Source organism: Neolamprologus multifasciatus, chromosome 4 (assembly GCF_963576455.1).
Source record: "Neolamprologus multifasciatus chromosome 4, fNeoMul1.2, whole genome shotgun sequence".
Taxonomy (NCBI): Eukaryota; Metazoa; Chordata; class Actinopteri; order Cichliformes; family Cichlidae; genus Neolamprologus; species Neolamprologus multifasciatus.
Window position 1 is genome coordinate 5,141,732 of NC_140442.1, and position 12,747 is coordinate 5,154,478.

A 12,747-nucleotide genomic window follows, 5' to 3' on the forward strand; every position below is an offset into this window, starting at 1 on the left:
CATACATACATATATATCACTACTATGGAGTAGCAGTTCTGAGTTCTGGATGACCTAGAACAGGGGCGTCGAACTCCAGGCCTCGAGGGCCGGTGTCCTGCAGGTTTTAGATATCACCGTGGATCAACACACCTGAATGAAATGATTAGTTCATTGCCAGGCTTCTAGAGAACTTCAAGACATGTTGAGGAGGTCATTTAGCCATTTAAATCAGCTGTGTTGGATAAAGGACACATCTAAAACCTGCAGGATACCGGCCCTCGAGGCCTGGAGTTCGACACCCGTGACCTAGAAGATCCCAGAAACAGCACAGAAGAAACTAATTTTCTTATATCCGCAATTTGCTTGCAGCCACAAGTGAACGGTAGGAATGTAGATCAGCTGGTAAATCAACACCTTTGCTTTCACGCTCATCTCTTTCTTCACAGTAGATCTGAGCAGTAGTCACATTACTGGACGGTGACACAGGCAACACTATGCCCATCTGGTATGTGCAGTCTCTGAGAGGAAAACTATTATCCAGCATTCCTTCATTACCTCGTGGGCTTCAGCCATGCTGGCTTTAGCCACTTTGACTGTAGTACTTTGTTTATATCAGCTACCTAATTCACAGTTACTATAACTATACTATCCTTTCTCTGTATTTCTATCCTTCATCTGAGGGGGAAGGACAGAGATTTTCTCACACTATAATCAATTTATGGGACTCGTTTGACTCACAGCGTGTAAGTGCCTGATATCTGAAGCCTGATATCAATTTTGGAGGTGTAAAACCAAATTAGTATGACGAATAGTGTGATACAACTGATACAAGAGATTAATGAAATAAAATTAATGATGACATGAGTAATGACTAATTTGTTGCTTTTCATGCTTGTCAGGATGGAAAACATCAACATGTGCTGAAGTTTGTTTCTAACTGAGGAGTCATACTGGAAATGTGTCCGTAAACTTTAAACAGCACCGCAGATTTCATGGCCTTTGCAATTTAAGAACATTAATATTTTAATTATTATTTTTTATTTTAATTAATATTTATGTAATGTTTTATTTTTAATTGCTCCAATAATATATGATCATGTTGTTATTTGCTTTTCATGCTCCCCGTTTGTTGTCAATCAGCCCGGTTAGCCTGGATAGCAAGTTTTCAAGCACTGGTGGACTGGAGGACAAATACCTTCAACCTCCAGCTCTCCCTTTGACTCCCCACCGTTGGTATAGACGTAGTACGTTCCAATATCCTCTTTAGTGGCTTCATTTATGATCAAAATGTGCCTCTTCCCATCTTTCTTTAACCTGTACTTTGAACCTGCAGTGTCTCTATTCAACTCCACTCCATCTTTCATCCTGTGAAGAAAACACACACACACATATACATCTGAGATACTTCAGCACAGGAACGCGAGAAAAGGGACTGATACTTGAGATGTTGGCAGTGTTGTAGATAGTGAGATCCTTCAGGAGTCAAAAGGCTTTGGGACAAAGTTGTGCAGTAGGTGAGGATTTTTTGTGTACAATATCTGTACCAAAAAAAACTGCGTATAGCAAAGGAAAAAAATGCATGCATTCATACTCATATCTTTTAGTTTGGCTCTCTAAAAACCTCTGAGTGGAATAACCACGTCCAAAAAAGTGCAGACAAGAAGGAAGCAAGGAAGACAGTGTCCCAGTTAACAACCCGTCTAGGCTTCCCCTAAATGCTCAGACAGCTTTGATTGCTGTGTATTATTTCAACAAAATAACAAAAAATAAAAAATAAAATAAAATAAAATTAATTTAATTTAATTTAATTTAATTTAATTTAATTTAATTTAATTTAATTTAATTTAAAAAAGCCACAAAGATTCTTTTTTTGTGGGGAGAATTATTAAACAATGATATTAGAGGCAATTGCAAAATGTTTAGCTAATAGCAGTGTTTCATATAACAATTTGGTTGAGCTTATTGATAGATGCTTACTAATAATGGTTTTGGGGGGTTTTGTTATTCATTACACCTTTTGCACTGATAAATGTTTATTTTAAAGCTTTTCATCACACCATCTTGGAATAATAAACCATTACAGTACTGAAGTGACAGAACAGATCAATCTCCACCATTGCCTTTGGTAAATAGTGGCTCATACTGCCAATCTTTTTAAATCTTATCTTAAAACACATTTGTATTTACTGGCTTTTAATACAATATGGGAGTTATTTGACAATTCATATTTGATGTTTGCTATCAATATTATAAGTTATTTTACTAGGTATTTTGTATTCTTGTACAGCACGTTCCTGTTGTAATTAAATGTGCTATGTAAATAAATAAACTATATAAATGATATAACTATATAAATACAACCTCAGTACAACAGCAAAACGTGACATATTACACTTTGTCATCATTTATTTAATCAAACTTAAGCAGACCTGCAGAAACAATACTTGAAAAACTAAAACAGGACAGAAGACAGAAAACCTGATTGAAACGCTGTGCCGTCAATAAACTCAACGAACCTCAATGAGCTCGAGTAACATTGTAAAGTGAGCCGAAACTCTGTGATGTGAAAGCCTGATAAAGTCGTGCAGAAAGCAGCTACTTCAAGTTACTGCTGCAAACATTCGCCCTAAGAGGAATTGAATCACTGGGTACTTTGCTTTTCACACAATGCATTTTGGATTTTGCATTATAGTTTTTAAGAAATAGATCATGATATGTTGTAATATGTCATGTGCTGTTGTTCGTATCACGCTGTATTTACAGTATTTAATTTTAAAATGTAAAGCCTTAGGAACTGACATCTGTCCTTTTGCCATGACTCTGTTGGAGTGTCCTTATGCAGAAATCGCAGTTACACACTATTAGCCAGTATCTTTTATGTTAGCTTGTAAAAATTAAAAAAAAATCACTATGTGAGCTGCGTCAGCATTGCTTTATGAGACCTGAAACGTATTGTCTCATTGGACTGTTTATCCCGTTATACAGAGAGTTTTATTAGCTGAGTAGCACATTGATGAATTTCAAACTCAAAACGAACCGAAGGGTAAATTAGCTCACCATATGACGTTAGCGCCTTCCTCAGACACTTCCACTTCAAACTCCACCCTCTCACCCACCACTGTATGAACATCATCCAGCAGCTTGGTGATGGTGACTGGAGGTTCTGAAAACAAATAGCTTTGAGTCAAACAACAGATGGAAAGTGAGTCGTTAAAGAGATACGCTATTTTATGTAAATCACCAACTGGAAACTGGACATATCTAAATCAGCGGTGTACACAAATACGAATGGAGAGTAAAATAAGTGTGGCAAATAAACACATCTGCAAGGAAGCAGGACTTGAGGAGAGTGACTAATTTTCTACGATATCAACAGCAATAAGAATCTATCATTAAAAGATATTAATTATGTCATAATACAGTATACATGTACCTGTAGGTCAGGTTTTTTAGCATTATTTTCTTCTTTTTGAATGGTAGATACCCTACTTTAGTACCTGTTAGCAGAAAAATAGGATAGCACACAAAACGTGTAAACGCTCCTTCGTATTTGAATAACAGCATAGTATATTTCTGAATTTCTTATCCAAAGCCACCAAACACACCCGTCTTGTGGAGGTGGAAGGCACCTCAAGTCTCCTGAGGCGGTGGGAGTCACATTGTGTAACCACATGGTGAGATGCTTGATGCTCTGCTAGCCTCAGCTATTTGTCACAGTCGGCCTCCAGTCCCCCTCCGGACGTTTCAATTCTTTCTCCCCTTAGCTGGTGTGCCCGCGAACTCTCTGAACTACACTCACAACACCACAGAAATATGTACAAATCTGACTGCGGCCATCACAAAAGTTTTGTGAAATGAATTTGATGTTGTCCACATAAAAGCTGAGGAATATATTCTCTCTGGAACACACAGACGCAGCTAGAAGAGTACGACACTGAAATAGCCCAGTGGGTTTGTAATAGCGGCCGTACCTTCAAGTCTGGAAAAAGCAATATGTGATTTGTACTCTGACATGGAATAACCGTAACATGTTTGGAGGCTCCCAGAAACTCTAAAAGTGAGACGCTGAATGCAATAGAAATGTAGCTGTAGATACAAAGTCATGTAATCAATAGTTTATCATGAATTTGTCAATGAAGTAGCTGAAAAGGCACCTGAGTGAGCTGTACAGGTTTCAGTTAGGACAAGAAAAGCAATATTTAATCTAGATTTAAGGGTTTTTTAAGTTACATAATCCGTTTAGTGTTTAATAAATAATCCAACTGTTTTTTTTATGTCTGTTTATCTCTTATCCCTTTATATTATCATTTTGTTAGTCTATGTATTTATGTAAGCCTGTATTATTATTATTTATTATCATTATTATGCTATAACAAACAAATACGGGATATGTCTGTGAAGGTTCTCAGTCATCCAGGTCATTGTAGTCAAAGGAGCTTGCAAAGAAAAGCGTCTGGACTTCTTTAAGTTGCTTGAAGACGTTTCATCTCTAATCCGAGAAGCTTCTTCAGTTCTAAGGTCAAATGGTGGAGATATAAGATATAAACCTAGTAGGAGTATCCCCCCACAGAGGGACAAAAGGACCCCCTGATGATCCTCTAATCGCCTGAGCCAAGGTGTGAAACTGGGTGTGGGTCCCAATCAGCCAGAGTTTCGGGTGAGTTCTTTGTGAAACCTGTTCCCACCTTATTATGTGATTTCCTGAGGTCAGATGGCCCAGGATGTGAGTGGGCGTTAAGGCGTCTGGGAAGGGATCTCAAAACTGGATTATAGATGGCAGAGAGTTGGTGTCGTAAACCACCGCCTCTGTTCAAAGATTGTCGCTCACAGTGGACATAGATGGCTTCTTTCACTCCTCTTTCAAACCATCTGTCCTCTCTGTCCAAAATGTGAACATTGGCATCCTCGAAAGAGTGACCTTTGACCTTTAGATGCAGATGGACTGCTGAGTCTTGTACTGTGAAGGTGGCTCTTCTATGTTGTGCCATGCGCTTGAAGTGGCTGTTTGGTCTCTCCAATGTAGAGGTCTGGGCATTCCTCGCTGCACTGTACAGCAAACACCACATTGTTAAGTCTGTGTTTTGGAGTTTTGTCTTTCGGGTGAACCAGTTTTTGTCTGAGTGTGTTGCTGGGTCTGAAATGCACCGGGATGTCATGCTTGGAGAAAACTCTCCTGAGTTTTTCTGATACACCGGCTACATAGGGGATGACAATGTTGTTGCGTCTGTCCTTCTTATCCTCCCTCGCTGGTGTCTGATCTTCTTTTCTGTGCCTCTTTGCTGAGGTGAAACGTCTTCAAGCAACTTAAAGAAGTCCAGACGCTTTTCTTTGCAAGCTCCTTTAAATACGGGATAAATAAAGTATAAACTAAAAGTAAACTAATCTAATAACTTGTTTTATCTAAACTGTTCCAGCTGGTCCCTGATTGGCTACTTTTCTTTGATTGGGTGATCTGAAAAGTTTATTTTTGCTTGTATATTCTGTTCTTAGAAGGAAAGAGAGAAAAGAAAAATATTGGAAAAACTGGAAATTGGAATCATCCAAGACAATCTAAACTGATGCATCTTTACAATAATGATACTATAAAGGCCAAGCAAATCTACTTTAAAATAGTATATTGTAGTGTAGGATAGTATTCAGAATATGAATTTGAAGATGGAAATAAGCATGACAGTTCACTTTAAGAATCTAGTGTTATTTCATAAAGAGCTCAGAGGAAAAATATATGAAACTAAAGCAAATCAACAGGAAAAAAAATGGGTTTCTGAGCATATCTCAAACTGATGTCTGCTAGCCAGCTTACAGAAATCACCTCTGCAGTCAGATTTCGACCTGGTTTGCTGGAGCTGAAAATGCTTCCTGTCTGAGCACACCTTTACGAGTCATTTTCGATCAAGACACATAGACACATTGTAGCTGCCTGGGAGTGGTTACAGAGCTTATTTTTATGGTTCTGATGATGTAACGGAGTAAAGTATGGGATTAATATAAAAGCAGTAGACTGAGTTACATCCATTAAAATGTACAGTAAAGTGGCATGCATTTAGTCGATCAAATAGGCCCAATTAATACCGAAAATGACAATACAAGTGCTTCTTTCAAAAATCCCAAACACAGAGCTATCATACACCAAATCTGCCTAGCAATTTTACTATTACCATTGATCCGTGTTCAAATTGTCCTTCAAAAACACACATATCAGTCAAACTGGGATAAATATGTCAGCACATTAATACAAACAGCACGGCGACAATGATACATGACAATAAACAAAGCATGAAAATTTCACTCGCCACGTACCCATTAAAAATGAGTGAGCAGACAACAGAGCGCAGCATGTTACTGCGTGGCATAAAAGCATTGAAATACACAGATGACAAGAAGGGAACAGAGCTGTCAGGCCTCTCAACGCTCAAATGACAGCATTTGCTAAACCAAGCAGAAAAACCGCTCCCTCCTGAAAGGATTCCTCCAAAGACAGTGACTCATATACCTTTGACAAAAACCTCCGTGAAGCACTTCTCCTCCCCGACCACGCACTCGTATGCTGCGTCATCCGACAGGTTGCACTTATTGATAGTGAGTGTCCGCTTGTTGCCCACGCTCTCAAACACATACCTGGACGCAGAGGGACGGCGGGGGAAGATTATACGAGTCGGATAAAGAAGAAATGAAGTGAGAGACAAAGAAAGGGAGAGAGAGCGAGAGAGAATAATGATTAAGTGCTTTCAGCAAATCCAACCGCTGTGAGGCGAACGGGGCCTAAAGACAACAGAGTGACTCAAAGTTACAGATCGAGACAAAGAATGCACACATTTAATATATGCTCCCACACACATGCGTCGAGCTCGCTGTGAAAATATGGTGCCAAACATCAGAGAGCTACAGTAATGCCACAGTGTCATCACACGCAGCGATGAGGCAGTGATGAGAAAGATTCCCATGGTTACAAGCTGCAAGCATTCACATCATCACACCACTCAAGGTCCATTAACAGTAGGTGTCATTTGAATACTGAATAAGTACATATTGTAAGGCTAACAGTTAAGCAGAAATGTTAGAAACAGAGTGTTCAGGATTAAAATGTATTACATTTTGATTTCATTGATGTAAACATGTCATGGTCCCTGGATTTCTTTATTATTCTCGTATACTGCTCGAGACAAATAAAAGAACACTTAGGAACACTCAGTGACGTGTTAGGAATAAAATGATGTCACATCATTTGATGGAAATAAAAATGATCACACGGCAGAGGGCTGAATTGAAAAGTACCCCAAAAATCAAAGTGAAAAATACTGTCGGCTGCGATTTCTACCCCTCACAGCAGTTTCAGAAAACCTGACCTCTGACCTTGAGGTGGAGGTCACTGAGACCCAAACAACTGCAGTATTCATTTCAAACCGCTACGTCACTTCATTCTTGAATTCTCGCATTCACAAGCTTGCGTGTCTGCACCGCCAGCCAAGGTGACGACAATATCCCATCAGCCTTTTATGAAGCAATACCAAATGTAACTCAGTAGTCTGTATGCCCCCCTTGCTTGTATGCATGCCTGACAATGTTGGAGAATGATCTTAATGAGACAACAGATGGTGTCCTGGGGGATCTCCTCCCAAATCTGGACCAGGGCATCACCGAGCTCCTGGACAGTCTGAGGCGCAACCTGGTGTTGTCTGATGGATTGGTGATGGATGGGGGGGGGGGGGGCAGTCAGTGGTATAAAGATCCACCACCAAACTTGTCAGGAATAGTACTACCACTAGCAGTGACGCTGACCCTAGTCAAATGCAAAAAAGTGAGGATAAAATGTCAGTGGCTTCCACATGTAAAACAATGCCTGTTTTGAGGGTTGTCTCATTGTTGCCCCTCTACTACAACTGTTGTTAATTTCCTTAATGCCAAAGTAGCTGAAACTGATTAATAAGCCCCTCTGCTTGTTTTTTTGAGCAGCGTATAATGTGATTATTATAATCAGTAGTAGACGTTGTAATAAACTCCCCATTGCTTCTTTTTGTACCTTCTAATGCTGTTGCACTCATTGGCAAAACTAACAGGCAACCACGCAACCTAAAAACTAAAGCAAATGTGACCATGACAAAAACTTGAGTAAATCCTCATAGACTCCAAAGCTATAATACCTTACTTCACAGAAAAAATAACCATGGTTACAGCCTCGTATTTAGAATGATTTTAGTCTCTACAGCATACACTGGCTATGGCAGATTAATATATGAGTGCTAACTCAGGTAATGCTAATGTTAGCAAGCTTTTGTAAGTTAGTCACTCATCCAGACTTGAGCTCAAATGGCTTGGATGATCTATACCACACCACAATTTGTCTCATAACCTCAATACACCTCCTCCAGAAGGAACCAACCGCTTAAACGTGGAGTGAACTGAATTTTCAGATGATAGATGATAGCTAGAAAACAGCTACCATCCATCAAATGCTCCCAAACCTTAAAGCAAACACTTGAGTAAATCCTCATAGACTCCAAAGCTATAATACCTTACTTCACAGCAAAAGTAACCATGGTTACAGCCTCGTATTTAGAATAATTTTAGTCTCTACAGCATACACTGGCTATGGCAGATTAATATATGAGTGCTAACTCAGCTAATGCTAATGTTAGCAAGCTTTTGTAAGTTAGTCACTCATCCAGACTTGAGCTCAAATGGCTTGGATGATCTATACCACACCACAATTTGTCTCATAACCTCAATACACCTCCTCCAGAAGGAACCAACCGCTTAAACGTGGAGTGAACTGAATTTTCAGATGATAGATGATAGCTAGAAAACAGCTACCATCCATCAAATGCTCCCAAACCTTAAAGCAAACACTTGAGTAAATCCTCATAGACTCCAAAGCTATAATACCTTACTTCACAGCAAAAGTAACCATGGTTACAGCCTCGTATTTAGAATAATTTTAGTCTCTACAGCATACACTGGCTATGGCAGATTAATATATGAGAGCTAACTCAGCTAATGCTAATGTTAGCAAGCTTTTGTAAGTTAGTCACTCATCCAGACTTGAGCTCAAATGGCTTGGATGATCTATACCACACCACAATTTGTCTCATAACCTCAATACACCTCCTCCAGAAGGAACCAACTGCTTAAACGTGGAGTGAACTGGATTTTCAGATGATAGATGATAGCTAGAAAACAGCTACCATCCATCAAATGCTCCCAAACCTTAAAGCTTACCAGCATCTAAGAAGATGAAAGTTCACTACCATAGTATTGTTTTAAAGGGACAAACTTTCCATAATGGCAAAATTGTTTATTTACCGAGCTGTGAGGGTGGTTTTTATTGGTGTTGAGTTTGGCATTTTAACACTGGTTTTAAAGCCAACCTCAAGTGGAATTGAAGCTCGTAGCAGTTTTGCTGTGATTTAATTTTTCAGCCGTTGCTGCTTAGTCATTCACAGACTCCCTTTTGAATTGCCCGAATTCAGGAATCAAACTAATATGTTTATGATAATAAAATAAATGAAATCAAATAACAAAATAAAATAAAATATTTGCATCTGTATGGCTATTTCAGGGGGTGATTTTGTATGACTCAGTTAAACTCGAAGTTTTCGTTATTAAGGAAGAGTCCACTTTGACTCATAGGTGGACACCAATACTGTCTCATATAATGGGAGGCGGAGCCTTCAGCTATCAGGCACCACTCCTGCGGAGCTAGCTCTCCATTTTAATTCGGGAAACATAAATCCTTTAGGATTTAGTAAAATTCTAGTATTTGTACGTTATTCTAATAACTAGCAGGTATATACGACTGTACAATGCATCCATACATACAATAGATGCACTTTGCACCGATGCACTGTCCAGATATTGTCCTCAACTGATGACGGACGAAACTTTAAATTGCAAGTACACAATCTAACAAGCCACATAATTGTAGGTACATCCATCTTTAAAATAAAGTCTGTTTGCAGAACTCCCTATGCCCATGTTACCCACAATGCACCTAACTCTGTTTAACTCTGCAGCTCCAGCTGACTCAACTAGCATCACGGGTGGTCTTTCATTGCCCATATGGAAAAGAAACAGAAAAAACTTATAAAAGACTCGCATCAGATTTGGCTTGCTTCATATAATGAATCATAGAAGGCTGATATGATTTACTCATGAAAGTGGCCACTTTCTCAATACTTTCATATATTGTTTTAGGAAGTATCCAAAACATACAAGTTTCATTTATATAATTTTTCAACGGATCTTTTATCTGTTTTCACTCTTGTATGCTTTTCATACAAGTTTCACACAAGACAGATACAAACTTTAGAAGATTTATATATATCTTTTCCATATGGGTGATGTGTTATTTCACAACACTCCCTCTGTAGCTACAGACGTCTTTTTATACTTTATTCCCCAACACCTGCAAACCAACTTCAGTAGATGTCTGTTATTCCACGACATTAGTTCTTGGAGGTATCATTATGTCATATACAGCGTCCTGCAATCTTAAGTTATGGTAATTTATTAATAGAAGAGTAAATTAAAGAAGTGCAGATAGACTAAATTGAATCAGTATGGCATTTTTTCCTCATCTCTGAGGCTTTGGTAAATTAAATGAAACAAAAAGACAACTCAGCCTTCAAGAAAAATCACTTGTTTGTACCTGATAAACAATGTTTTAAGCTGCTATCAGTGAAGGAAAACACAAAACAAAATTAAATTCATTTCCTATGGTGTAACACTGAGTGGTAAAATAATGAATCTCAGCTGGCCATAATAAGATAATCTCTTTTGTATTATGTCAAATGAATTTTTGGCTTGGTTTTGGTTTTATGCTTTATCCACAGCAGTAGTAGGAGTGAAATAAAGCAACAACAAAAAAGAGCAGGGCTGTAATACCCTGATCCCAATGGCTTTTAGTCACTAACCTAAAACATTTGATTTGTTAGAGCTGAATGGTCACAGCCCACAGCCTGGAGAGACCTCCAGGGAGGCTATGCTCAGGCCAAAATAAAAGTCGCTTCTCCCGATGTAACTGTCTTAATCATAACAGGAAGCGGGCCGCCTTACTTTCCAATAACAGCATGAAGATTCATGAAATAGCAGATGGTGGAGCTATTGAAAACACAGCACTTGAAACAGCTGTAGCCTCTTCAATGAAAGACCACAAGTAGCCTTTGAAGAAGGAGGGAAAAGAGCACAGAGGAGAGCGACGCAGACACTGGATAAAGCTCAGCAGGCTAAAGAGGCTCAAAAAGTAACATATGTATTCTGTCAGACATCCCAGTCAGAGCTACAGGATTTTGAATTAACCGTTTACACTCCCTGCACCGTGTTTTGCTTGAGGAAGGATGTGCTTGCTGAACTGCTTGAAATGTACTCTGCAACTCTTGCAGTTGCTCCAGTTGGTCAAGTTGTTATTGTTATAATGTTAGTGACATAATGAGAGCAATCAAGCTAAGCTAAACTATTTAAAGGACAATTATGTTTTATTTATAGATGTTGTATCTCCCCTTAAAGTGACTATTGTGGCTGCAATGCAAACTTTGCACTCTTAACCTCTGTTGAGATGCAGGGAAACGAGAACTCTGACAAATCTGGGACATCCTGCCAGCTGATCTAATCACTAGCATATTCATGTGCCCACGAGTTTGTTTATGTGCATGGGGCTGACCTTAGCTGGCGTCATACTGTCAAAAGTTTGTCTTCTTGGGAAAGTCATCACCGAAATGGTGGATTGCCCTAAAACCAGTTATCCTGCTACGGGAGCAGTAAGTCATTCTAGATGCTCAGCCATATTAGTGAAACCAGCGTCAAGAGACAAGGAGCTACGTCAGATACAACACGAGACCTGTAGGATGAAGACAGAACGATAACAGGTCTATCCTGAGACATGGTGTTGAATTGCACACAGCACTTTTCTGAGTTAGATGTGAGTTACAGTTACAGTTGCCACAGTTATGTGTTTTCACAGGACTCTGTGTAGTCTGTAAAAAAAAAACTAAGTACACCCCATAATTAGCTTGTAGACATGTATTAAAGAGCAAAAACCTGAAGTATGCATGTTCTATATCACTTCATCTGCCTCTCACATCATTATTTTGGTCCACTGTTCTGTACAGTGTTGCTTCAGTTTGGTGCAGTCCTTGTCCTGCTGAATGACCCAGCTTTAGCTGTCAGACAGATGGCTTCGCGCTCGATTCTGAAATGCTTTGGTATACGGAAAACTTCACGGTTGACTCAAAAACTAAACGGTGCTCAGGTCCCGTGGCTGCAAAACAAGCCCGAATCATCACCACGTTGACAGTTGATATGAGGAGTTTGTCCTGATATGCTGCAGAAAGGGTGTACTTAGTTTTTCATTACATAGACTCCTATGAAAACTTTCTTCTTCACATAATCATAGATGACAGAAATGTGAATCTAAATACAAAAACTGGCACAAATGCAGGATAGTTGCTCACTTAGCTGATGGTTTGATTTCCTGTCCATTTTTGAACCATTTGACTGCAACGTCGGGGTCAGCCACTTCCACTGTGAGATGGATCTTCTCGCCCTTGTCCACTGCGTACGCTGGATCCAGCTTCTTCAGGAAAGCTGTAAAGACAAAGGCTCTAAGGGCCAAATAATACCTGTGCCAACCAACAGCAGGCATACGCTAACACATATTCCACCTGTCGTCCCAGCAACAAAACTGCTCCTCCTTAAAACGCTGGTCTTTATGTGCTGCTGGTATTTACAGCCTGCTGCCTGTTATCTCATTCAAAGCACAAACTCTGCTTT

The 12,747-nt window shown here is 39.3% G+C and overlaps 1 protein-coding gene across 1 annotated transcript in view; it reads right to left on the reverse strand.

Moving 5' to 3' along the window:
• The window catches only part of mybpc2a (myosin binding protein Ca), a 77,014-nt gene that overhangs the window by 26,641 nt on the left and 37,626 nt on the right, over nt 1-12,747 (reverse strand). Inside the window, exons 9-12 of the mRNA XM_085156801.1 lie at nt 12,429-12,561; nt 6,476-6,600; nt 3,040-3,145; nt 1,178-1,347 (exon numbers count right to left, since the gene is read on the reverse strand). Coding sequence (XP_085012927.1) covers nt 1,178-1,347; nt 3,040-3,145; nt 6,476-6,600; nt 12,429-12,561 — 534 coding nt within the window. The remainder of the gene's footprint in view (nt 1-1,177; nt 1,348-3,039; nt 3,146-6,475; nt 6,601-12,428; nt 12,562-12,747) is intronic.